The sequence below is a fragment of the Haliotis rufescens genome, unplaced genomic scaffold, assembly GCF_023055435.1.
Source record: "Haliotis rufescens isolate VD_foot unplaced genomic scaffold, xgHalRufe1.0.p SCAF_11, whole genome shotgun sequence".
NCBI lineage: Eukaryota > Metazoa > Mollusca > Gastropoda > Lepetellida > Haliotidae > Haliotis > Haliotis rufescens.
This window is the reverse complement of record NW_025963791.1, coordinates 27,959,932-27,984,732: the sequence shown is the minus strand read 5'-3', so window position 1 is coordinate 27,984,732 and position 24,801 is coordinate 27,959,932. Positions and strand designations below refer to the sequence as shown.

Genomic DNA, 24,801 nt, shown 5'->3' with positions numbered 1-24,801 from the left:
CCACAAAGCGATGTCGTAAGCCAGTGTTAAAGTATGGGAGTTACGATCATCTTAGACTTATGATTGTCGTAAGCCAGTGTTAAAGTATGGGAGTTACGATCATCTTAGACTTATGATTGTCGTAAGCCAGTGTTAAAGTATGGGAGTTACGATCATCTTAGACTTATGATTGTCGTAAGCCAGTGTTAACGTATGGGAGTTACGATCATCTTAGACTTATGATTGTCGTAAGCCAGTGTTAACGTATGGGAGTTACGATCATCTTAGACTTATGATTGTCGTAAGCCAGTGTTAAAGTATGGGAGTTACGATCATCTTAGACTTATGATTGTCGTAAGCCAGTGTTAAAGTATGGGAGTTACGATCATCTCAGCGCTAAGATTGCTTTGGGGGACGGGGCCCAGATATGCAAGTCACCCGCCTTCTTCCCGAGGCGAGAGGGTTAACTGACTAACACTTAGTCTGTGAATTATTATTTTTTTAAATAATTGTAATTTGTTTTCTTCAAAAGAACCTTTCTTCTTCTACTGTTTTCATAGACTGTGGAATAAAGGAAGAGACTTGGTTTCGTTTGACCGAGACTTGCCTAGCTTCATCAATCATACCGCAGGACTAGAAAGATTTATATATGTTGCTCCAACGGATTATGGCGAGATGCGCATGATTTATACAGTAGTTCGACGTAGAAGGGAACAAATATCATGTAAAGAAAAACCATACTTGTTGTCATTTTATCTTCAATTTTGTTATATCAAAATCTAACGAAATAAACTACGCATTCTGACGTATTCTTTTAATGGTTGTGCAAAATCTCTATTGACGAATACTATGAGCAGGCGCGTCATAAAAGCTTCCGGATAGTTACGGAAGGTTACGGAAAGAGACGAGGTCGACTGTTGTCGGAAAAGCAAAACTCAGAAAGGAAAGACTTGGTTGTTTGTGATCATATATCACTCAAGAGGGCGCTGTTTCGAATAGAGAGCCGTTTCAAATACAGCTAAAGATTCTTTCCGTTCTTGTGAACTATGACTGACAGTGAGTAAAACGTTCTTTGTGTCACAGCTACTATATATTTTGTAACAGTGTCGTTAGTGACGTTACTGCCTCTCAGCTCTTCTACGCCAGGAGTAAGTCAGGAAGTGTCGAAAACATAGACCCATACCGCTCCCTGTGGATGTTTAGTATCAGTGTAAACCCTAAATCAGCCTATCAAAGTTCAATGTATCTCTCATGAACGAACGTGATTTAAAAAAACTAGGGCTGCCAGATATGACAGGATAGCTGTCCTTATCCTGGCTTAGGATCATGTCTACCCAGTTCTCTGTGGTTGAGTTCATAAACCTGTTACGGTTATCAACTAATTCATGCAATCCCACCAGTTTTATGCTGTAATAATAAATTATATTTTATTTTGTTGTTGAGGTGTAAAATGTGCGATGACAATGTTGATGTGGCATGTTCGCTTGCTATATATTGCAAGCAATCAGAGTGACATATTCCTTTTCGGCTTCGGTCATGAAGTTAGTGAATGTGCATATGCCAGTCAATTTTGCTATCACATTCGGAGATGATGACAACAAGCTGTAATATGAAGGTGATGGCGATAACTGGTCATCAGCCAGTAGTCGAAAGATCAGAATGAGTTTTCAGATAAAAATAATTTCCTTTAAGCTAGCATGTTAAGTTATTGTAGGCCTATCATCTGATCATTTGTAATAAATATATAACATCACCATGACCGCTTTCAGTTTTCACCAGTTTTTTTTTAAATTGGCTGTTGGTAACAACGCAGGTTATCAGGCACAGTTACTATAGCGCTAATTGGCTCAGGCTGTCAACTGTGACTCTCGCAGATCTCGCGTTTCTTTTCGATCCTTAGGGTTATCAGTTGTGTAAGGGTTAATGTAGGTTACCCCCAACTCTTTCCTTAGCCCTTAGATCCTCTTTCTGATCAAGCACCCCTTTACGATCATTAGGGTTAGGTACCCCTTTCCGTTCAAACACCCCATCACAATTCTTTATGGTTGGGCACCACTTGCCAATCCATACCCGATCATTAGGGTTAGTTGTGAGGTAGGGTATGGGTGAGCTTTCTCTTTTAATGAATGAATCCAATGTAATTTGAAGATACTCCATAAATTATTTATTGAGATCGCAGTTTGTCGAGTTTCGGTTACTACGAATAAAGGTAAACAATGGGGCTTTTATGGTTTGTGATAGCGCACGTGGTCTCGCGGTAGGGTATTGGCTAATTAGAATAATTCATTATTGCTTAACTTCAAGCTACAACGTTCATGCAGTCTTCCACGTTGTTTAATTGAAATCCGTAAAAGTGCACCTAGTAGAGTGCACTTCTTATTCCCTAGTTGTCCTCGTGGGGTTTCCTGAATGCTTTTAGTATTTGAACATGCCTTAATTGACAATTAATGCAACTAAACATTGGTTGGTAGCAACATCCTCTTATCATGCTTATGAGCTTGACCACATGGAATTCCAAGCAAAAATGGTACAAATTCAGTATCATGATACATATCATGACTTAAGTGTATTGAGAACCTCTTTAATATGCAGCACAAGACATTTTATATTTTCAACAAATCTCTTTGACTTACAGTGTGCACATATTGTTTATGTTCCAGATAACCAGGACTGTGTAGATGCTTTCGGAGGAGATCCAGCAGGAACAGATTCCCCTGATGCCAGGGGGGGAGGGTAAGACAGATGGACGATGTCATTTTGTTCTGCAGCAAATGTCAATAAAAAATCCCAAGTTGGGACTAACATTTCCCAATTTATGTTACACTGCAATTTCAAAATATGCCTGAAATTGAGAACATATGAATATTTAAAAATTCCTATTTTGAACAAAATAATGAATTCCCCCAATTTGCCAGCCACAGGCACTGACTTAGTTCTGAAACCTAGATAAATCCCTGAGTTAATGGCTAGACTCCACTTAAACATGTTAAATCGTATAGAAACCCAGATGACAGATGACATTGTGTGATGTTGTAACTACTTGGCTTGAGTGAGTGAGTGAGTTGGGTTTAACGCCGCTTTTAACAGTATTCCAGTTATATCGCGGCATGTCAGCTTAATGTGGGAGGAAAACCCGAAGTGATGCAGGTCTCAGACGGTTACCACTTCGGTGAAACCAATGAGCACGGGTATGGTGCTGACAAACCTAGAAACCTAATTGGGGCGAACGGGGATTCGAACCCACAATCATAGGTTACTGGCGTGCCCAAGGGATGCAACTCTGCACAGCAAATTGCGGCGCCCCCCTACTTGGCTTGAGATAAAAGTCATGTAGATATGTGTAACTGTTCACCCCTAAAATCTCCCGTCCTCTAATATTTAAGAAAGTTATTTTTAAGCACTACAAACAAACAAGTTCATACTGTGTCTGATTGGTAAGGGACAATGTGGCCTCTAGCTGAGGCCCACCTATTCATATTTCCAGCCGAAAGGGGCATGGTCAGTAGGGGTCATAGGGTACCTAAGAATCAAGGTTACTTTCATAGATTAATAATTAAATTTTCGTTGTCTTCACTGAAATTACTGCATTCTGATTAGCTGAATCGGTCACGTGTTATTGCATTCATTTCCCAATGAAGGTAAAAAATTAAGCCACGTCCACCGAGGCACACTGCTTTTATTACTGCGGAATGTCTGGGAATCCCTATATTACAGTCGAGGGAATTCCCTTTCTGCTCTCGTGCATCGTCATGCACAGGTCATTTAGCCACTTTCATGCATATTCATTGTCCAAACAACCCTTTGAAACCGAAGGCCGAGAATGAATGAAACAGAAAACGTGCAGGCTCGCCCGTCTGTTTTTTTCCCGCTCGCCTCGGTTCAACTTTCATGTCTTCGGGTTTCATTTCTAACAAGCATTTTTCAAACTGTGTTTTACCGTAACCAGGGAAGTAATGTTTGAATCTGGCGGTAACTGACCATGTTATTTGAAACAACCACCTTCTCCCGGACATATATGTTCTGGTTCGTTACTATGTCTGACTGTTGCAGTTCTTTTCGCCTCTTGCCTTAATTGACAGGTCCAATGAACAATGTTTTGATCCTACTCTCCGTTGATTGGTTACTGACTGTGTAGGCGTGTCAAGTTATGTGCATAAATTAAACGATCACCGGATTCATGTCACGCCACGGTATGTATTCCTACACCTGGAATGTTTATCAATCTCGTCAGTTTTGTCTGTTTTGATATATGCAACTGCTATACAACAGTTTGCACATTGGTTTTTCAATTCATACCTCAATGAACCAAAAAAAATACACAGTCAATCCTTAAATAACCAACTTATGAAAAAAAATATAATAATAATCATCGTTCCCTGAATCATGTGAATCGGTTTTCACAAGAATAGGTTTTTTAATTGGCCTTTTCATACATGTGTGAAAATGTTTTGTATTGAATTTCCAACACCATTTACCCTGCAGTGTTTACAATTGTAGTCCTGTTGGACTCTATTCCCCCTATACAGCCACTGCTACACCTGCGTGATGCTGTAACATGAGCACTGATTGCCCTGCTATACCTGTGTGATGCTGTAACATAGGCGCTGATTGCCCTGCCACACCTGTGTGCTGTAACATGAGCACGGATTGCCCTGCCACACCTGTGTGCTGTAACTTGAGCACCGATTGCCCTGCCACACCTGTGTGCTGTAACATGAGCACCGATTGCCCTGCCACATCTGTGTGCTGTAACATAGGCGCTGATTGCCCTGCCACACCTGTGTGATGTAACATGAGCACTGATTGCCCTGCCACATCTGTGTGCTGTAACATGAGCACCGATTGCCCTGCCACACCTGTGTGCTGTAACATGAGCACCGATTGCCCTGCCACACCTGTGTGCTGTAACATAGGCGCTGATTGCCCTGCCACACCTGTGTGATGTAACTTGAGCACCGATTGCCCTGCCACACCTGTGTGCTGTAACATGAGCACTGATTGCCCTGCCACACCTGTGTGCTGTAACATGAGCACGGATTGCCCTGCCACACCTGTGTGCTGTAACATAAAGCACTGATTGCCTGCCACACCTGTGTGCTGTAACTTGAGCACTGATTGCCCTGCCACACCTGTGTGCTGTAACATGAGCACTGATTGCCCTGCCACACCTGTGTGCTGTAACATGAGCACCGATTGACCTGCCACACCTGTGTGCTGTAACATGAGCACTGATTGCCCTGCCACACCTGTGTGCTGTAACATGAGCACTGATTGCCCTGCCACACCTGTGTGCTGTAACTTGAGCACTGATTGCCCTGCCACACCTGTGTGCTGTAACATGAGCACTGATTGCCCTGCCACACCTGTGTGCTGTAACATGAGCACTGATTGACCTGCCACACCTGTGTGCTGTAACATGAGCACTGATTGCCCTGCCACACCTGTGTGCTGTAACATGAGCACTGATTGCCCTGCCACACCTGTGTGCTGTAACATAGGCGCTGATTGCCGTGCATCACAGCAACCTGATTACACTGGTGAGACGTCCAGCCAGCAGAGGTGTGGCTACGGACTGGTCAAGGCTTGTAATTACCTACCCTAATTGTTTACAGTGTCCTTACGGTGACCTCAGTGATGAAAGTGAGGGTTACCTCACACGCAGCCATCTAACAACACTGTATAGAAGGCAGTTGTTGCTAGGCTCAACAAGAGCTATGTTGCTTGCAGATCTTGACACTTATTGACTTTCAAAGGGATTTATCTAGACCTGCTCAGAGGCCGATATACATCCTCAAGGCCGCAGTAAATGACAATAAAAATTCCCAATTTGAATTTTATAAAATCCCAATACCTCAGAATTTTCAAAAATAAGAACATAAAAAAAATCAAATTTTGAACAATATCACAATTTATTTCCCAGTTTGCCTGCCAAGGACACTTTGGAATCCTAGATTAATCCCAGTTTACTCCCAAGACACAGGTTTTTTTGTGTTTATCATGTTATGGTGGCTCGGTGATCATGGGAATACAATAAATACAACTTAAGGTTTGTTACATCAGCTGAACAATACATCTTGTACATCGATATGTATCATCCTGCATGTTTAACAATTTTTTTATGATTGATGCTTGATCAGTTAACCTGTACATGGTGTACAAATAACTACAATGTTGTATTGAAATCATGATTGATTTGAAGTGGCCATGAACAGAGAAGAGAGAAAAATGTTATTTCATACCAAGTCTTTGTTATAATTGTTCAAACATTCAGATCTCTTCACCATGTACCCAATTACACATAAACACACTCGTCAGTGTGCAACCATGTCCGTTGTAGTTGGATTATCCAGTGTATAATATCTCCACTCTATTATGGTAAACACCTTGAACCTTTCACCACCATAACTGTCCAATGAAATTACTCTCCTTTACAAGTGAATTTCTGTTCGAAGTTACTGATGGAGACGTCACTGTTTAAAGACAGCCATCATGGCTATAGTAGCAAATCTGTGCTCGGTATTGATCCCAGAGAATTAGACATGTAATACACCTGATAATCAAGCATGTACCATTCGAGGAATACTATAAGATTTTGAGAAAAATAGGTCCGTATTTTGATATAAATGATTTAAGTTTCTTAGACAATATTTAGGTACCAGTTATAACTGATGATTTGAATAAACAAATGGAATGATTATAATCAATGATGTAAAATGAAATCACAACTAATTTGAAGTAATTTCCAACACCACTTTTTATATAATATTGATACCTCGTGTACAATTTGTATATCTTGTAGTCCTGTAGTGATCATGGTGATTGGTTTGTATGTTCCAAATTCATCAAAGTCGGGATAAAACTTTGAAATATAATTTCTGCTCCACTTTTGGTACCAGATGAAACTGAGATGTGTATCCTATCATTGATCAAAATTATTGTCGCTGTTCAATATGGCTAAAACTAATATCCCAATAGATGACTGTGACTAGATGATCGTTTATGTTTATGACTAAAGTGATGTTAGACATTATTACAAAAAGAAAAAAATTCCACCCCACGCCATTAGCACTGGGAAATCTCTACAAAATCTTTGCTGTAACCATGGTAACAGCAATGCACTTGAGCATGTTGAGCTAGATATCTCTAGCCAGATAGGAAATTAGAATGTTTGTAAGTAAGGCAAGTTCTACAGCAAGGCTAATCCTGGTACTGCTTGCTGTATGACTAACATGCATATTGCCATGACTGTACACATGGTATATGCAGTATGCTATATAATGCTGTTTGCACCAGCTTGGAAGAATCAATACACTTGCTCACCTGTCATTCTCACCTGTGAATTTGAGTAATCATATTTTATAATATTAATTTGAATCAACTTTTGCTTAAAGGAAAGGGTTAAGATATGTGAAACAATATAAAAACATTAATACCAGAAATTAATACCAGTTAGACATTTCTTAATTTTATTGCCAATCACACAGTTAAAAATCCAAGGGCATGGTTAAAATCACTTAACAGTGTCTGAATTGCCTACTTAGAAATACTATTTTTTAACAACAGTACCTTGTGATATTATTTTCATAATGACTTATGAAGCCTGTAACTATGGTAATAAAAGTATTTTGGGTGTAATAAACGTGGCAATATAGAAAAGGATCCTTAATACGCAGCATGATTCACAGAATGTTTGCCTATTTTCAGGAATGAAAAAGTGTTGCATCAATCTTAATGATAAGGAAGTGGGCAAACTTTCTAAAATTCAACTGCTTATTGTCTAGCCTTGATGAAATGATTGCAATGTCATGAAGATGGGTCAAAGGTATTCAAGCTGTACGCTCAAGTTCAAAGGGGCACCCCGAAACATTATAATGAGTGGCCTATGTCACCCTGGAAAAAAGTACATTTCTACCCTGAATAATTCAGATGACTGAGAGATCGATCACCAACACTCCCACTGAACAAACTTATTGATTATCCTGTATCATGACTCAAATATCCATACCTGTCAACTCTCACGCATTTATATAAAATGTAGATAAAATATTTTGAAACACTTTTCTCTTTCGATTTATCGCGATTGCAACCAACATGGCGAGAAAAATCATTCAAAACCAGTTTTTGCCGGGTGGACTTTGCCCCCCCCCCACACACACACACCAAGGCTTAGCCCTGGACCCAGCAGGACTTGAAGCCCCTGCACCCTGGCTTCTCACTCATTTAGACATCCAGGGGTAGACAGCTATGAATATCCTCATTGTGCTTAAGGGACGGTCGGGTAGCCTAGTGGTTAATGCGTTAGCTCGTCACGCTGAAGACCCGAGTTCGATTCCCGACATGGGTACAATGTGTGAAGCCCATTTCTGGTGTCCCCTGCCATGATATTGCTGGAATATTGCTAAAAGGGGCGTAAAACCATACTCACTCACTCCCTCACATTGTGCTTAAAACATATTCTGTGTATTAATTGTCTCATTGTTTCAAGAGTTTATAAAATGTTTCAACTTTTGAAAGTCGTTTATCAATATACTTTACAGTTAAAAGTCTCGGTGGACCATGTTGACTTCTGTACACACAGTACAAGAGCAGATAGTTCTCTTATCTGATGATGAACAGCTTCACTGTTCTGTGTTCACAGCCGCTGTGGTTAGATTCCAAGCTGGAATAGATCTCCAGCTACCTGTGCTAGTCATGATAGGTTGCTATGGGACTGATAGCCATTCGGTGACTCAGTGGTTGTGTGTCATTGTATTCCGAAAGTGTGGCTCATAAACACACTTCAAACTTTAAAAACCTTCCATCAGTTTTCATAAATTATTTGTAAAACGAATCTTGAGTAGGACCAATTCAACAAAGTACAAACGGCAATATATTGTTTATTTCCTTGTTCGGGGCGGTCGGGTAGCCTAGTGGTTAAAGTGTTCGCTCGTCACGCCGAAGACCCCGGTTCGATTCCCGACATGGGTACAATGTGTGAAGCCCATTTCTGGTGTCCGCCGCCGTGATATTGCTGGAATATTGCTAAAAGCGGCGTAAAACCATACTCACTCACTCACATTATTTCCTTGTTCTGATATGAATCGTGCCAGTTGTCAATGGTTCAGAATTAAAGTCCTCCAATGCTACTTGTCAATGAGGACTACCTCTGCTGGGGGTTCACATGTTCCCAGCACAATAGTGTAGTCCTGCGCAGTCGGACAAGTGAATTTTGAAGGCTTGTTTGATGAAGTATTGTAATTTGATACACATTGGCTTAGAAATAACCAGGGCGGTCGGGTAGCCAAGTAGTTAAAGTGTTCGCTCGTCAAGCAGAAGACCCGGGTTCGATTCCTGACATGGGTACGATGTGTGAAGCCCATTTCTGGTGTCGCCCACCGTGATATAGCTGGAATATTGCTAAAAGCGGCGTAAAACCATACTCACTCCCTCACTCACTTAGAAATAACCGAGTTAATAAAAGTTGTATTTGCACTTGGACAAATATCAATTCACACGCACAAGTGTATTGTTCACGTCATCCGGACGACATTGTTGACATTGAAATGAGGTCGGAATGACGTCACACAAGAAACATAGATTGTGATTGTTGACGTCATTCAACAGTTGTGTTTTTCTAAAACAGTGATCGTGATCAGTGCATTATTCTAAATGGGAGCTGAAAAGGATCAAGAAATAATGGGTTACATTGGGGAATAATGAACTAATTACACTCACATGTGTGTCAAACTGATTTCGCGAAACTCCGGGAATTTGCGCTCTCTTTGGAAATACAAGAATTCCATCACTCGTTTTGTGTAATCATTATGACTCACATGCTTGTATAATATAAGTTGTACTTGTGGCAGTATCACGAGAGGTACATGTAGTTTTCTGTGTCACGCGTAACGCATTAGTTTTTATACTAATACCTAACAAGGGACCCATATATCGAAAAATACAAGAATTCTAGTACAATATAAGTTGTATTTCTGGCAGTATCACGAGAGATACATGTAGTTTTATGTGTCCCACATAAAGCATTAGTTTTTATACTAAAACCTAACGAGGGACATATATCGGAAAATACAAGAATTCTAGTACTTGTTCCGTGTAATCATTCTGCCACACATGCTTGTATAATGTATGTTGAAGCAGTATCACAAGGGGTAAGTGTGGTTTCATGCATCCCATGAACCAGAGCCAAGTGGTGTAAAACGAGGGACACATATAACTGCATGTACCCCTCATGATTCTGCTACAACAAATTTATCTTATTGACATGTTTTAAAGTGACATTGGAAAAGAATTAAAACAAATTCAAAATTTATAGAAAACAGCTGTTCTATTGACCTGTGGTTAACTTATGCTATGTGACATGACTTTCACCGACTCAGAAAAGAGTGCGGATCTTTGCTTCGAAACAGGGTATAAGGGATTTATTCTCCCTCTCAGAAATCCACGTGCAGCAGGTCTTCTTCATGGTGGTGTATAAGAGACTTATTCTCCCACTGAGAAATTTATTTCTCTCCAACATGTCAAAGGCGGGATACATAGTATTTTATCAAGATCACATGAACCAATCAGATCTCCTCATTCTGACATGGAGGTATGATAATAATCTTTATATACTACTCAAATTAAGTTAAGGACTACCTGTTACTTTCATGTTACATGTACTATAGTTAATCTGTCATGCTATGACAGATTATCTTTTGTAATATGAAAGAATTGTGTGCTCCTTAATTTATTTTTAGTAGTATATGTAACAGTACTTTAGCAAAGCACATTGTGTTCTCTACAGCAAACGGGGGCACGGGTGGCCCAGTCGTCTAAGTATTGCAGTTTTTGTGACTATGACACTGCTATTGTAAAACTTAACATGCCCCAATTTTCCAATTCCTTTGACTTCCAGGGGTGGCCAAGCGGGTCGAGGGGGACAGCCTCCAGTTTACACAGAGGCAGAGTTCCTTGCTGAAAAATACAAGATGGACCATGAGAACAGGGGCCAGGCTGTTATCCTCAACAACCGAGACTTTGACCGGCACACCGGCATGGGAACTAGGAGTGGGACTGATGTAGATGCTTCAAATATATATCAGAACCTCAAAGCTCTTGGTTTTACAGTGGAGATGCACACCAACAAGACGACAGGAGATATGAAAAAAATAATGACTGAAGGTGATTGGCGTGTTATTTTTCAGCATGTTTGTTTATGTTGATTTCATTGATTTAGGTTTCACATCTCGGCCACATTAACTACTTGATTGTGGTGAGTACCGACAAGAGTGAATTGTTTAAGCACATTGAAAGAACGTTTTTTGTTTTGTCTTTTTAGTTTAATGCCGCACTAAAACATATTCCACTTATAGAACGGCGGCCTGTAAATAGTTGAGTGGGGACCAGTTTTGTCTACTTATTAGTTACAAATTTATATGCTCTAGATGTTAGTGTTATTATATGGGCTATTATTAGCTGACCTCACTAGACAGAACGACTTTTACTAGACTAGGGCTTCTGATAAGTGGCTCAAGTCGCAGACTGTTTTCCCTGTTGAAAGTGTAATTTGTATCTTCATATGCTGTTGTGTACGGCCTGAAAGTTCTATTCTTGTGATGATCATCCTATTGTGAAACTAAGTGTGTTTACTTTGACAGCTGCGAAGAAAGACTTCAGCAACAGCGACTGCTTCGCGTGTGTCATCCTGTCTCATGGAGAGGAGGGGGCTGTGTATGGTACAAATGGACCTGTAGAAATCAAGGACCTTGTGGACCCTTTTAAGGGTCACCGATGCCAGTCACTGGCAGGCAAACCTAAGCTGTTCTTTATACAAGTGAGTAAGCTATTTCAGTGTTTATTTTCAGTAAGCATATTTCAGTGATTTCATATTTGAACAAGGAGCACGAGTGGCCATCATCTAAGGTGCTGGAATAAGCTGTGCAGAGTTGAGTCCCTTGGGCATGCCAGGAACCTGTAAGCAGTATCAAAATATACTCGGGTTTGAATCCTGGTTCATCATGTTTCTAGGATGATCGGCACCACACCTGTGCTTGTGAGTTTCACCAAACTGCTAATGACCTGCATCACTTAGGGCTGACACGCTGTTATTAATGCACTGCTGTTCAAAAGTGGGGTTACCTCAAACTACCTTACTGATAATTGAAACCCAGCAATAAGTATGCATGTTTTCTGGATTTCTAGTGGCCTTATTGAATGTCTGCCATCAGCTTTGCTTGAAATAGCAAAGTTTGAGCAGTGTGTTTTAACATATTTAAAATTGAAAAATTTCCCTGCTGTGTCCTTTAAAAAGATGGTACTTGTTTTTACCCTGCCTGGCATTCGACATTAAGGAGCTTCAACTGTGGTGATATGATTTCAGCTTCAACTGTGGTGATATGGTTTCAGCTTCAATTCTGGTGATATGATTTCAGCTTCAATTCTGGTGATATGATTCAGCTTCAACTGTGGTGATATGATTTCAGGCATGTAGAGGACAAGGCCTAGATGAAGGTGTTGATGTGAGTGATGCTTTGGGTGTGAAGGGAGATGGAGACGAGGATGTCGAGATGGCCCCCGTCACCTACAGAATCCCCACAGAGGCTGACTTCCTCATGGCCTACTCCGTTGTCCCAGGTGTGTAGCTGGTAGTAGTGCAGCATGAAACCACAGCTAGACTCACAAATAATAATAATAATAATAATAATAGTTGTCCAAGTTGTCCGGTGCCTAAGGTTTGGTACCTCCCAATCTGTTGACTGACATTGGGAGAGTACCCGCGTTTGCTACCAGGAATACAGCCCTTATGACAATCTGGGTAATGCAGAAGGCTGCAGTGTTGGGGAGTCTTTAAATTCTCCAAAAAGTTCTGGGTGGGTTTGACTAGGCAGGGTTTCCTGGGAGAAGTCCAATTCGCTGTCTGGGCTGTGTGAAGAGGGGGCAAGGGCCCTAAGCTGATGATGAGCCTAAACAGCCTGACTGTGTCAGAATCACCCAAACCCTCTTTGCTGCATTTATATTTTTATCTGTAAATAATAATATTAATAATGTGCAAATCAAAATTTATCAAACTCAAGGAGTCATTACCCTAATTATGAATATTGAAGATTTCCTCACCTTCATTATACAGTGTCTCTCCATTGTATTAGGTGCCCGGACCCCCTCACCACCATGTTTCATAAGAAACGGAACATCACCATCTCTCTCATACTCGACCCGTGAAGATCCGGGGTAGAATAGGTCTTCAGCAACCCATGCTTGCCATAAAATGTGACTATGCTTGTCGTAAGAGGCGACTAATGGGATCGGGTGGTCAGGCTCGCTGACTTGGTTGATGCATGTCATCGATCCCAATTGTGTGGATGCTCATGATGTCAATTACTGGATTGTCTGGTCCAGACTTCATTATTTACAGACCGCCGTCATAGAGCTGTAATATTGCTGAGCGTGGCATTAAACAACAAACAATCTTATCATACTCAGAATTTCTCAAAATTAACAGCCAGTCATAATCAGTGATTGACTGGTTGGAACAAATCGACCAATGATTTATCAGGACATATATTCATATATCTTTATTGTTGTTCCTTTCAGGGTATTTCTCCTGGCGGAACTCATCCCGGGGCTCCTGGTTCATTCAAGCACTGTGCGCTGTTTTAGAAAAATATGGCCACAAACTGGACCTCATGACGATGATGACTCGAGTCAACAAACTCGTAGCGTATGACTTCGAGTCTAATGCAAGCAAAGAATTCATGAATAGGAAAAAGCAGATACCTTGTATTACCTCTATGTTGACAAAAGATTTATATTTCCCTCCCATGTGATTAAATGTAAAATAAGTGAAGATTGTCTTTCTGAATTAACCCAACACAGTTCAACACATGACCAGTGAATGGAGGAGCAAGAATAGGAGAAACGGTTTGCTGGGGGTAAAATATTTTGTATGTCATTGAACATATTGACTAAATGCAATATGTCAAAATAGTTTGTGTATGTCACAACCTATTTCTGGTTGGCAGGGGGGTCATTTAGCACTAGCCGGACCAGGTTTGTTGATGTTAAAGGTATCCTAAGGCTAGTAGAATTTCAAAACATTTCAGGGGTATTGCTTACTGTTATCACTATTGAGACTGGTAGTGTTCTTGGTTGGACGATAAAATATTTCATGATCATGAAAGGTCTTTGTTATGCTTGCCTGATATGCATGAACAGACATGGGATGCAAATATTCAGTCATATCAATTATAAGGTCAGAAGTACTAAATCTGTATGGTCAAAAGATGAGAGATTTAGGATCAGATGCCTTACATACACTTGTAAAATGTTTAATGGTAAAGTTGGGTAGATCTTAAGACGATTCAGAGATGTGAGAAAGGTTGGAGAATAATATATCCGACTGATCTCATTAGTTAGCATTGTACTGATTTGAGTATTCATGCATGTAAACACTTACGTTATTTGCCTTTATTCCCTTTATGAACATGTATCTCTCCGCCAATAGAGGGCACAGGTGTCCCAGTCATCTATGGCGCCGCAATTCTCTGTGCAGAGTTGCTTGATATAATAGAATACAGTTCAAAGCAACGGTAAACCCAACTCACTCACTCACTCACTCACCCACTCTCTGCCAACATGTGCAGTCAATGACAGTGTACACACAGACTTCAAAAGGACTTGAATTTGGATACCTTATCTTGAAATGGCCTTAAAAGACCTTAAGATCTATGATTAGAATCTAAGAAGCCGTGAAGTTTGTGTGTATGTTGTTTTTTTTCTGCACTTTTACAGTACGCACGGAAGTAGTTTGAAACTGAAAAAAAAAATGAATGTGGTAAGAATTTGTTTTTGCTGTAACATATGCTACCCTATTATATTCTTCACATCAATGTCCTTAAAATTATGATTATCTGTACATTTTAGCCTTGAACTGATTTTATTTGGGTTTACGACTGTGTATCCCACTGCCGAAATGTGCTGTCAGGAACAGTGTACATACAGATTTGAAAGGACTTCAATTTGGATACCTAAAATGGCCTTAAATGTGCCAATCCCTTTAAAAGGCCTCGGATTTGATGGTTAAAGTTCTGCATAAACCTTGTGTCTCATGTGACAAGCATGTTTATGTGTGCTTGTAGTGATGAATTTTCATATTTCCTGTTTAGTAATCTCAACACTCTCTGTCCAGTATGTCTCAGTGTTCAGAGGTGTTTGATCAAGTCAGTAATAAGAAATATGTTTGGTAAAGTTTGAATAACTGTGGATCTGAAAAACTCAGGTAGCTGTGTTTCAGAAATCCAGGCCTTGATTCTTGATTGCTGTCGCTATGTTCCTAACAACTTTGTTATGAAATACATTAACGTATTCGACGTAATAAGTAGCCAGGGCACTCTCAAAATTAGAAATAGGGGGCACTTATTAGAATATAATTTTGGTGAAAAAAACAGAATTGAAAGATCGTAAATTTTGTTGTTTGGCACACTCGGAAAACGACCGATCTCAGTATTTTACCCATTTAGATATATACGTCTTATAAATAACACTACCTACATGCATGTATTAACTTACATATCCATGTATTTCAGTTAACACAACTCCACATTTACGATGAGTAAAAATGATCTTCTATGCTCAATGTTCAAAACAAGTAGTCCCGGTAATCAGCAGGTAGAGTTAGGCGCTTATTAAAGTGGGGCGCTTATTATGTTGAATACGGTATAAGCAGTATTTGTGGGGCAATGCAGACTGTAGTACAATGTATTTGAGAAGTTACTAACTCAGTAGTTATTTGATATTAACATGATTAGGATCATTTCTAATTTCAGCATGTGTATATTTGTTTACTTTGCAGATAATTTGTTGAAGGTCGTCCAGTTTGGAAAAATATGATGTTTAATTGATTTGTGCAAATACATTGTAAATATGACAAATGTACTTGTATGGTAATATGCTGAGATTAATTGATGGCTGGGTAAAGAAGTGTTTCAGATTTGATCTCCTCTTTGGAACATGACCCCGATTGCATCTGGAGTTTATTTTACAGTGGGTCGTATTGTAGAGGATAGTAATTCCTCTCAAGTTTCTCCTACCTTGGCAATTAATGGCTTATTGAACAAAATTGCTCAAATTTGAATGAACCGATGATGAGAGTATGACAGATTGAATTTGATAAAATGTTTCAGTCGACAACTTTTTTATTTACCATTACCCCTTATTGAGATAGGGACACAAGGGGCCCAGTCATCTAATGCACTGCAAATTGATGCGCACAGTTGCCTCCCCTGAGTGTGCCAGTATCCTATGATGCTGGGTTTGAATCCGAGATTCGCCCTAAGTTTGATTTTTGGTTTGTCAGTTCCATACCTGTGATCATGGATTTCACTAAACTGCTAAACATCTAAGACCTGAAATGTCCTCCCACATCAAGCTGATATATACCATCATAACTAGAGTTCAACTCACTCACTCATCATCATGAGATATATACAAAGTTATTTGATATCAGCTCTGTAGTATTTGCTCAAGGTCATATATATGGTTATAAATATGTAGTTATGACTACTAGATGGTAATTCTTAAAGAATCTTTAATCTGGAAACAACCAGTCAGTGTGCGAGTCCCTTCTTATATTGCAGGGGGCACGGGTGGCCCAGTCGTCTAAGGCGCCGCGATTCGCTGTGCAGAGTTGCGTCCCTTAGGCACGCCAGAAACCTATGATTGTGGGTTCGAATCCCGGTTCGCCCCAATTATGTTTCTAGGTTTGTCAGCACCATACCCGTGCTCGTGGGTTTCACCGAAGTGGTAAACGTCTGAGACCTGCATCACTTCGGGCTTTCCTCCCACATTAAGCTGACACGCCGCGATATAACTGGAATAATGTTAAAAGCGGCGTTAAACCCAACTCACTCACTCACTCTTATATTGCATGTATCAGCCCTTATTTAATGTGATACTTTCTTCACCATTCCACACGAGTGCCTATCACATCAGTGTCAATTGCTCTGTCTCTAGATGCCTCTATGTCATGTATTATAACATTATTTAGACCTGTAGACCTCCAGTGTTGAGTGCTGAGCCTGCTGTTGTAATGTATTGTCATTTTAACTACAAATCAAGTCGTAGTATTTTTCCGTTTAATTTTTTTTATAAAATTCAAATTTGACCAATTGTAAATTTGATCAAATAAGTTTTTGGTATGTATAAAATTTAAGTTGGCATATCTGATCAATTATTGGGTGAAATCTTATTGAATGCTTGTTCTGAAACCAACCAGGAAGTGAATCAAACACTGGTTATTTCCTGTCTCTGGGCTGGGAGCATACCAGACAGCATGTCTCACTGTATTTCCTACAAGGATAATTGAAAGTGTTCACTGTTAATACATATCATTTACTTGTAAAATCAGTAAGCTTAGTATTTATCAAAATTAAGTTTCCAAGGATGTCTAGTAAGAGGACCATATTAATATTCTGTTTTTTTCAACTTGTTCTGTCATGCTTGTGACTAGTCATTAATGATCAATCAGCAGTAAGTAGTTTATGACCAATCAGTGATTATTATTTAATAACCAATCACTGGTTAGTAGTTAATCATTCATGACCATTCAGTGATGAGGTGAGGTGAAATTGGGTTTAACATCGCGTCCAAGATTATTGCACTTAGCGTATTCGACCTAATAAGTGCCCAGGGGGCTCTCAAAATTAGAAATAGGGGGGCTCTCATTAGAATATTATTTTTGTGGAAAAAAAAGAGAGTTGAAAGATAAATTTCGTGGTTTACGCTGACAGCCTGAAATGTTTATGTACGACAGATATATTTGTCCAGAATTTAATTGCCCATAATTAAGGGTGCATATAACGCACGAGTGCGTATTATACGCAAATAAATAAGTCTTGTGTACATTAATCAATCAGAAGGGGTGCTAATTGGGATTGTTCACTGGCCAATATATTAGCAAATATCGCCGTGGGCGCTTATTAGAGCTGGGCGCTTATTACGTCGAATACGGTATATGGCGACGTGAATGCTCGTGTGTGTGACTGCTTGTACTAGTCCGGACTGATGCCGATTTATAGCGCTAGCTCACTGAGATGCCATGCCGCAGTTTAACATGAATACCCCACTCAGACACAGTATACAGTATACAATCCTTGTTTTAGCCCCTTAAGGCCGAGCGCCAGACAGGGTAACAACAAGTACCCTTTCTTAACGTCTCTTGGTATGATGCGGATGGGGATCAAACACCGGGCCTTCCGCTCTCCCGGCGGACGCTCTACCACTAGACCACGGAGGCGGTCACATTCAGTGATGAGGCATTAATGGCTCCAAACAGTGGTTAGTCATTAATCACAATCATGAGTTTCTACACAGGAATGGCCTGTATTTTGCATGTAAAGATGTACATACATATTTCTTGGTGTTTCAACACCATCCCTATGTTTCACCAATGGTGAATGATTTCCCCCACATTGAAGTAAACTGGAACGCCTCAGTACAGTAATAGTATTTTTGTGGAAGGCTTAGAAATGGTTAGATTCCTCAAGTGGTCAATTTCTAGGAAGTATTTTCATTTTTCTTGAGAAAATGATTACAAGTAATAATGTATTCTTCTGAACTGTCTCAGTGCACCAGGGCGGTCGGGTAGCCTAGTGGTTAAAGCGTTCGCTCGTCACGCCGAAAACCCGGGTTCGATTCCCGACATGGGTACAATGTGTGAAGCCCATTTCTGGTGTCCCCCGCCGTGATATTGCTGGAATATTGCTAAAAGCGGCGTAAAACCGTACTCACTCACTCACTCACTCAGTGCACCAAAAACTAACATTAAAGTCTTTAAGAGTCCTGTATTCACTCTAAATGCATGTCTAAACAATTCAAATTATTATTTTTATTAAATATACCTATTTTACGTATATTATAAAAATATATTGTGTTTGTAGAAAATGTTTTGCAAGAAATTGTTGACATGTGAGGTATTCTTGTCTAATTGGGCTCTCAAGATAGAAAGGTTTTTTGACATTTTTAATCAAAATATTTGGGTAGCAAATATGACTATGATGTCTCTCACATTAGATGTATCGTCAAAGAAGTTGGCAAAAATGTCCCCAAGTACTATTTTCCTTCTGCAGATCATTGTTGAAATTCAAGCTAGGATTGCTCGGATCCAACATTACCTGGCTTACCATTGCATGGCAGACCTGGTGCCAGTACAGGTGACACCTGGTGTCTTAAGAGTATTTTCTGGATTATGTTTTTCTCTTCCTGTTATTCCGTTGCTCATTGTTGTTCTTACATTGTTTACCCATATGTAATGTTGATGTTATGGTTTATAATCACGATACAGTGACATCTAGTTAGATTGCATTTTCACTGCCTCTCTGCCTGTATTGTGATAATAACAGCCAGTGTGTATATAACACAAAGGTATTTTGTTTTGTGAGTGTATAAAGTAGCAGTGCTTCTTGTGACTTTTTCAAAATTGACTAGGAAGGAAGGAGATTTTGTTTATTTCTTTATCTAAGGAAAGTAACCTAAAATTATCCTTGACCACAAAGTTTTCATTTTTCCACTTGCCTCTTGATATTTTTCCGAAGTATTTTGAAATAGCATGGCCTAACATCCTTATGGTGGGTAATGAGTTCACCTGGCACAAAGAAGACAATGGTTAGATTTGTTTGTTTTTTGTAGTGATGTTGAATAAATAATAATGCTGATTATGAAAATAAACTTTGTAATAACAAAATATGCATTTTTCATTTTTTAATTGATTTTAAATGCAGCATCCTTGATTTAAGTGTCACATTAAATGCATGTGAACAGACGAAAGTAACGTACATGTTAACGGCTTTTGGTGGAGAAATTCTCTTATTTTACACAAAAGCTGCCAAGTCCTCAATGCCTATTACTTGTTAAAATGTTGTCTTTAATATACGCACGTAATCATAATCCTTGGGGAGATTCCACTGAAGAATAGGACCTCAGTACATGCATGTCTCATGGAGATTCCAGGGCAGTATAGGACCCCAGTACATGCTTGTCTCATGGAGATTCCAGGGCAGTATAGGACCCCAGTACATGCATGTCTCATGGAGATTCCAGGGCAGAATAGGACCCGCGCACATGCTTGTCTCACGGAGATTCCACTGTAGAATCGAACCCGCACACATGCTTGTCTCATGGAGATTCCACTGCAGAATAGGACCCGTACACATGCATGACTCATGGAGATTCCACTGCAGAGTAGGACCCGCAAACATGCTTGTCTCATGGAGATTCCACTGCAGAATAGGACCCGCAAACATGCTTGTCTCATGGAGATTCCACTGCAGAATAGGACCCGCGCACATGCTTGTCTCATGGAGATTCCACTGCAGAATAGGACCCGCGCACATGCTTGTCTCATGGAGATTCCACTGCAGAATAGGACCCGCACACATGCTTGTCTCATGGAGATTCCACTGCAGAATAGGACCCGCGCACATGCTTGTCTCATGGAGATTCCACTGTAGAATAGGACCCGCGCACATGCTTGTCTCATCGAGATTCCACTGCAGAATAGGACCCGTACACATGCATGTCTCATGGAGATTCCACTGCAGAATAGGACCCGCACACATGCTTGTCTCATGGAGATTCCACTGCAGAATAGGACCCGCGCACATGCTTGTCTCATGGAGATTCCACTGCAGAATAGGACCCGCGCACATGCTTGTCTCATCGAGATTCCACTGTAGAATCGGACCCGCACACATGCTTGTCTCATGGAGATTCCACTGCAGAATAGGACCCGTGCACATGCATGTCTCATGGAGATTCCAGGGCAGAATAGGACCCGCACACATGCTTGTCTCATGGAGATTCCACTGCAGAATAGGACCCGTGCACATGCTTGTCTCATGGAGATTCCACTGCAGAATAGGACCCGCACACATGCTTGTCTCATGGAGATTCCACTGCAGAATAGGACCCGCGCACATGCTTGTCTCATGGCGATTCCACTGCAGAATAGGACACGTACACATGCATGTCTCATGGAGATTCCACTGCAGAATAGGACCCGCACACATGCTTGTCTCATGGAGATTCCACTGCAGAATAGGACCCGTGCACATGCTTGTCTCATGGAGATTCCACTGTAGAATCGGACCCGCACACATGCTTGTCTCATGGAGATTCCACTGCAGAATAGGACCCGTACACATGTATGTCTCATGGAGATTCCACTGCAGAATAGGACCCGCACACATGCTTGTCTCATGGAGATTCCACTGCAGAATAGGACCCCAGTACATGCTTAATGAAGTAGATATAATGATCAAATAATGTCCGATCTTGGGTGCAGTGATATGTTGATTGTCAGTAGTGAAAGTAGAGTAACCCCTTGCTTTTTAAAACCACAGTACCAAGGTACCAAGGACCGCCTCCGTGGTCTAGTGGTAGAGCGTCCGTCCGGAGCGCGGAAGGTCCTGGGTTCGATCCCCGGCCGCATCATACCAAAAGACGTTAAAAATGGTACTTGTTGTTACCCTGTCTGATGCTCGCCATAACGTGGCTAAAACAAGGACTGGTCGGCTCGGTATACTGTGTCTGAGTTGGGTATTCATGTTAAACTGCAGCATTTTTTTCTATGGGCTAGCACTATAAATCGGCATCAGTCCGGACTAGCACAAGCAACCACACACAGATGTGCGTACACGTCACTATATAAGAGCAATAATATTGGAAGCGACGTTAAACCCCATTTCATCTTACCACCAAGGTACTTCACAGGTTAATTCCAGAATATAATGTCAGTTCATTGCAATCAAGATAGGTGAATACACACAACAGAGAACTTGTCATACTGCAGCCGAATATGGGTAATTCTTAATAATCAAATAATAATCACATAATCGGTAATGTTATCGATACGATTATCCAATCCGATAATATTTGTATCACAATCTGATAAATGTTTCAGTTAGGTGATCTAGAAGGAGCTACTTTTAATATGCAACATGCATCCCTACAACAAACGTTTTCCTGTGAAGGTCCGGGTTAGAAATGGTTTTCGGCAGCCTTGCTTGCCTATAAGGCGACTATGCTTGTCGTAAGAGGCGACTAACGGGATCGGGTGGCAAGGCTCTCTGACTAGGTTGATGCATGCCATCGTATCCCAGTTGCGTAGATCGATGGTCATGATGTTAATCACTGGGTTGTGTGGCCCTGACTCGATGATTTGCCGCCGTCATATAGCTCTAAAATAATTAAGTAGTATGTGTATCCCTGTGTGGTGTTGTGTACACACACACGTGGCTACCAATCATTTAGTGCTCCAGTAAACTACGTTTATAACTAACACGTTTATAACGAACTGACGGATATAACGAACTTTTTTTTTTTGCCCCTATCATGTGCTGTATATATGCTGCATATATGCTCATAACGAACAACGGTTATAACGAACTACAATTAGTGATCCCTTTGAGTTCGTTATATCCTTAGTTTACTGAATACGGAAGATGGATCGGCTCTCTCGAGCATTGTATTGGTACTCGGTTTGAAAAGTTACTTCTGTGAGCGATATTAAGTCTTAAACATCGATAGTTTTAGGAATGACATTTATTCTAAAGAGAGTATTGCCATTGTATGTTTCTACATCGGAAATATTTATCAGAAGAAAATACGTATTATTCTCTCCAGTCTCACATAATACAGTTATTATTCCTTATATGTGATATTTACGGACACGCACTGTTAATAATCACTATATATCGACTGTAGATCCTGCCTGTGAAGACCTTTGGGTAATACGATGTAACACTGGTTTCAGAGCTTGAGGCTTTACTCGTGCATCTTAATCCCCACGGCTTTGTGTTGGTATTCACTAAGTCGAGTTGATCGGTCTTTAGCTATTCATAAAAGGTGCTAAGGTCACTAATAACACTAATTTTCAAGAGCTTTTCACGGGAGCTTGTATTGTGTGTGTTTGATAAGTGCATTAGATGACATTAGGAGTGTTATGTGGAGTAGAGGTATTATTGACATCACCAGTTAGGTACACGTGACTGAGTTACCTGACAGAATGACCTGTGTTCGGATAGTTAACACCGTGCAGGTGGCCGGCTGTTGATCTCACTGCGATTACATGCACCAGTTATGTAGTGAGCTTGATGTGTTTTGTTGATGAGCTGGTTGGGTCGCCTGGTTTCTCCATGGGGGCAACGTGAGCATCCCTGTCTGTCTGTCTGTCCCGCCCCGTCCGTCCGTCCGTCTGTCTGTCTGAGTCACACACTCACTCACTCGCTCTTCGCAAACTTGGACGTGTTGTTCTCCTCCATCAGAACAATGCTTCTTCACATCAGTCATGCTGTATTAGTTGCCGTAGGGGAATGTGGCTACAAGGTTCTAACAGATCCACCTTATTCACAATATCTCACCTCTTGTGACTACCACTTGTTTTCCAATTTGAAAAAGAACACCTGCGTCATGAGACATTTAACGAGAATCAATAACTGGTTACTGACGTGATGGGCTGGTTAACAAACCAGGATTTGACCTTCTACAAAACTTGATAACTGAGATGGATCAAGTGTATTGAGCTGCAAGGAGGAAATGATTAAAGCCTACCACAGTGTTTCAGCTCCGTGTATGCTGGGCACGGAATGTTTGGGTACTTCTTCGTTTTTGATGACCAAACGGGAAATATATGTTCATAGGTCTGCGGATGCTGAAATACTCTTATGCTTATAGACATAGAAATGAAATCCCTACACCGGATATTATTAACATGGTAATACCACAGAGAGTAATAAACACACTGCCTGACAATATTGATTTGAGTGACAATAATAATGCCATGAATCTGAGTAAGTGAGTATGGTATTACGACGCTTTTAGCACTATTCAGCAGTATCACGGCGGGGGACACCAGAAATGGGCTTCACACATTGTACCCATGTCGGGAATCGAACCCAGATCTTCCGCGTAACGAGCTAACGCTTTAACCAGAAGGCTACCCGACCGGCCCTCACCAAGCCTGAACATGTACACTGGTTCCATCGAGTCGTCTCTCACGACAAGCATAGTTAGCTGGGGATACTGGAACTGACTTGCCCCCAGTCTATCGTCATAAGTGTAATCACTTCACACATCGTGCTCATGTGGGGAATCGAACCCACGTCTTCAGCGCGACGAGCGAACGCTTAAACCACTAGGCTAAACCCCATCCCCTCCACGACACAAAACAAAACTCTTTCGCTCACTTTTACTGTTTTTGAACTCTCAATTTTCTCTCTTTTTAGATACACAGAGGATGGGGTTTAACAACTCTTAGATGTTATGTGGGTTGGTTGACTTGACAGAAACTCCATATGAATCGGACTCGGAATGTTTGTAATAACCAATTTGCCATCCTATCAAGCACGGATTATACAAGACGGACAAGATCGATGAGACGCTGTGCCCCTGTGATCCTGTGTTGAATCTTGCTTCTCCAGTGTGCTGTATGCCCCCAGTGTCAAGTATTGAATGTCTTGTGACGCCGACAATCAGAACATCGCAATTGCTCTTTCATTGGAGCTTACTGTCTCGTACAAATGCATACGGAATGCAATACCCTATCGTTCTAATAACGTGCTTAGTTGTCTAATGTAGGCATTTAGCTTACCTACACTGTTTCTTATCATCTTTCCGCCATGTTGCAATACTGCTAATTTGGCGTATATCTAAATCACAATTACCGTCACCAATGACGTCGACGTGAAACATCACGGTACCGACACTCACTCACCACCATCTGCATCATTAATTACCATCGTCAGCATCGAAGTTAATGTCCACGACGTGTATTTGGTTCTCCCACACATTAAGCAC

General features: G+C 40.7%; 1 protein-coding gene across 2 annotated transcripts; it reads left to right on the top strand.

The window, feature by feature from the left end:
• Positions 1 to 861: 861 nt before the first annotated feature.
• LOC124149345 (caspase-3-like) lies at positions 862 to 16,600 on the top strand. Of its 2 annotated transcripts, none has more exons than XM_048392494.1 (6): positions 862 to 1,035; positions 2,640 to 2,712; positions 10,871 to 11,136; positions 11,613 to 11,783; positions 12,433 to 12,588; positions 13,546 to 16,600. In XM_048392494.1, exons 1-6 carry the CDS (start codon positions 1,026 to 1,028, stop codon positions 13,776 to 13,778), a joined length of 909 nt encoding a protein of 302 aa, XP_048248451.1. In that variant the 5' UTR covers positions 862 to 1,025; the 3' UTR covers positions 13,779 to 16,600. The 2 variants fall into 2 exon arrangements, with proteins under 2 accessions (XP_048248451.1, XP_046376831.1); XM_046520875.2 differs by having other exon boundaries at positions 11,613 to 11,788; positions 12,438 to 12,588.
• Positions 16,601 to 24,801: the final 8,201 nt, after the last annotated feature.

What these genes read in the sequence shown, in the direction of transcription:
- LOC124149345 (XM_048392494.1), top strand. An exon ending in CCTGATGCCAGGGGGGGAGG is followed by an intron (nt 2,713 to 10,870) that starts GTAAGACAGATG and finishes TTTGACTTCCAG; the next exon opens with GGGTGGCCAAGCGGGTCGAG. An exon ending in CAAACCTAAGCTGTTCTTTA is followed by an intron (nt 11,784 to 12,432) that starts TACAAGTGAGTA and finishes TGGTGATATGAT; the next exon opens with TTCAGGCATGTAGAGGACAA.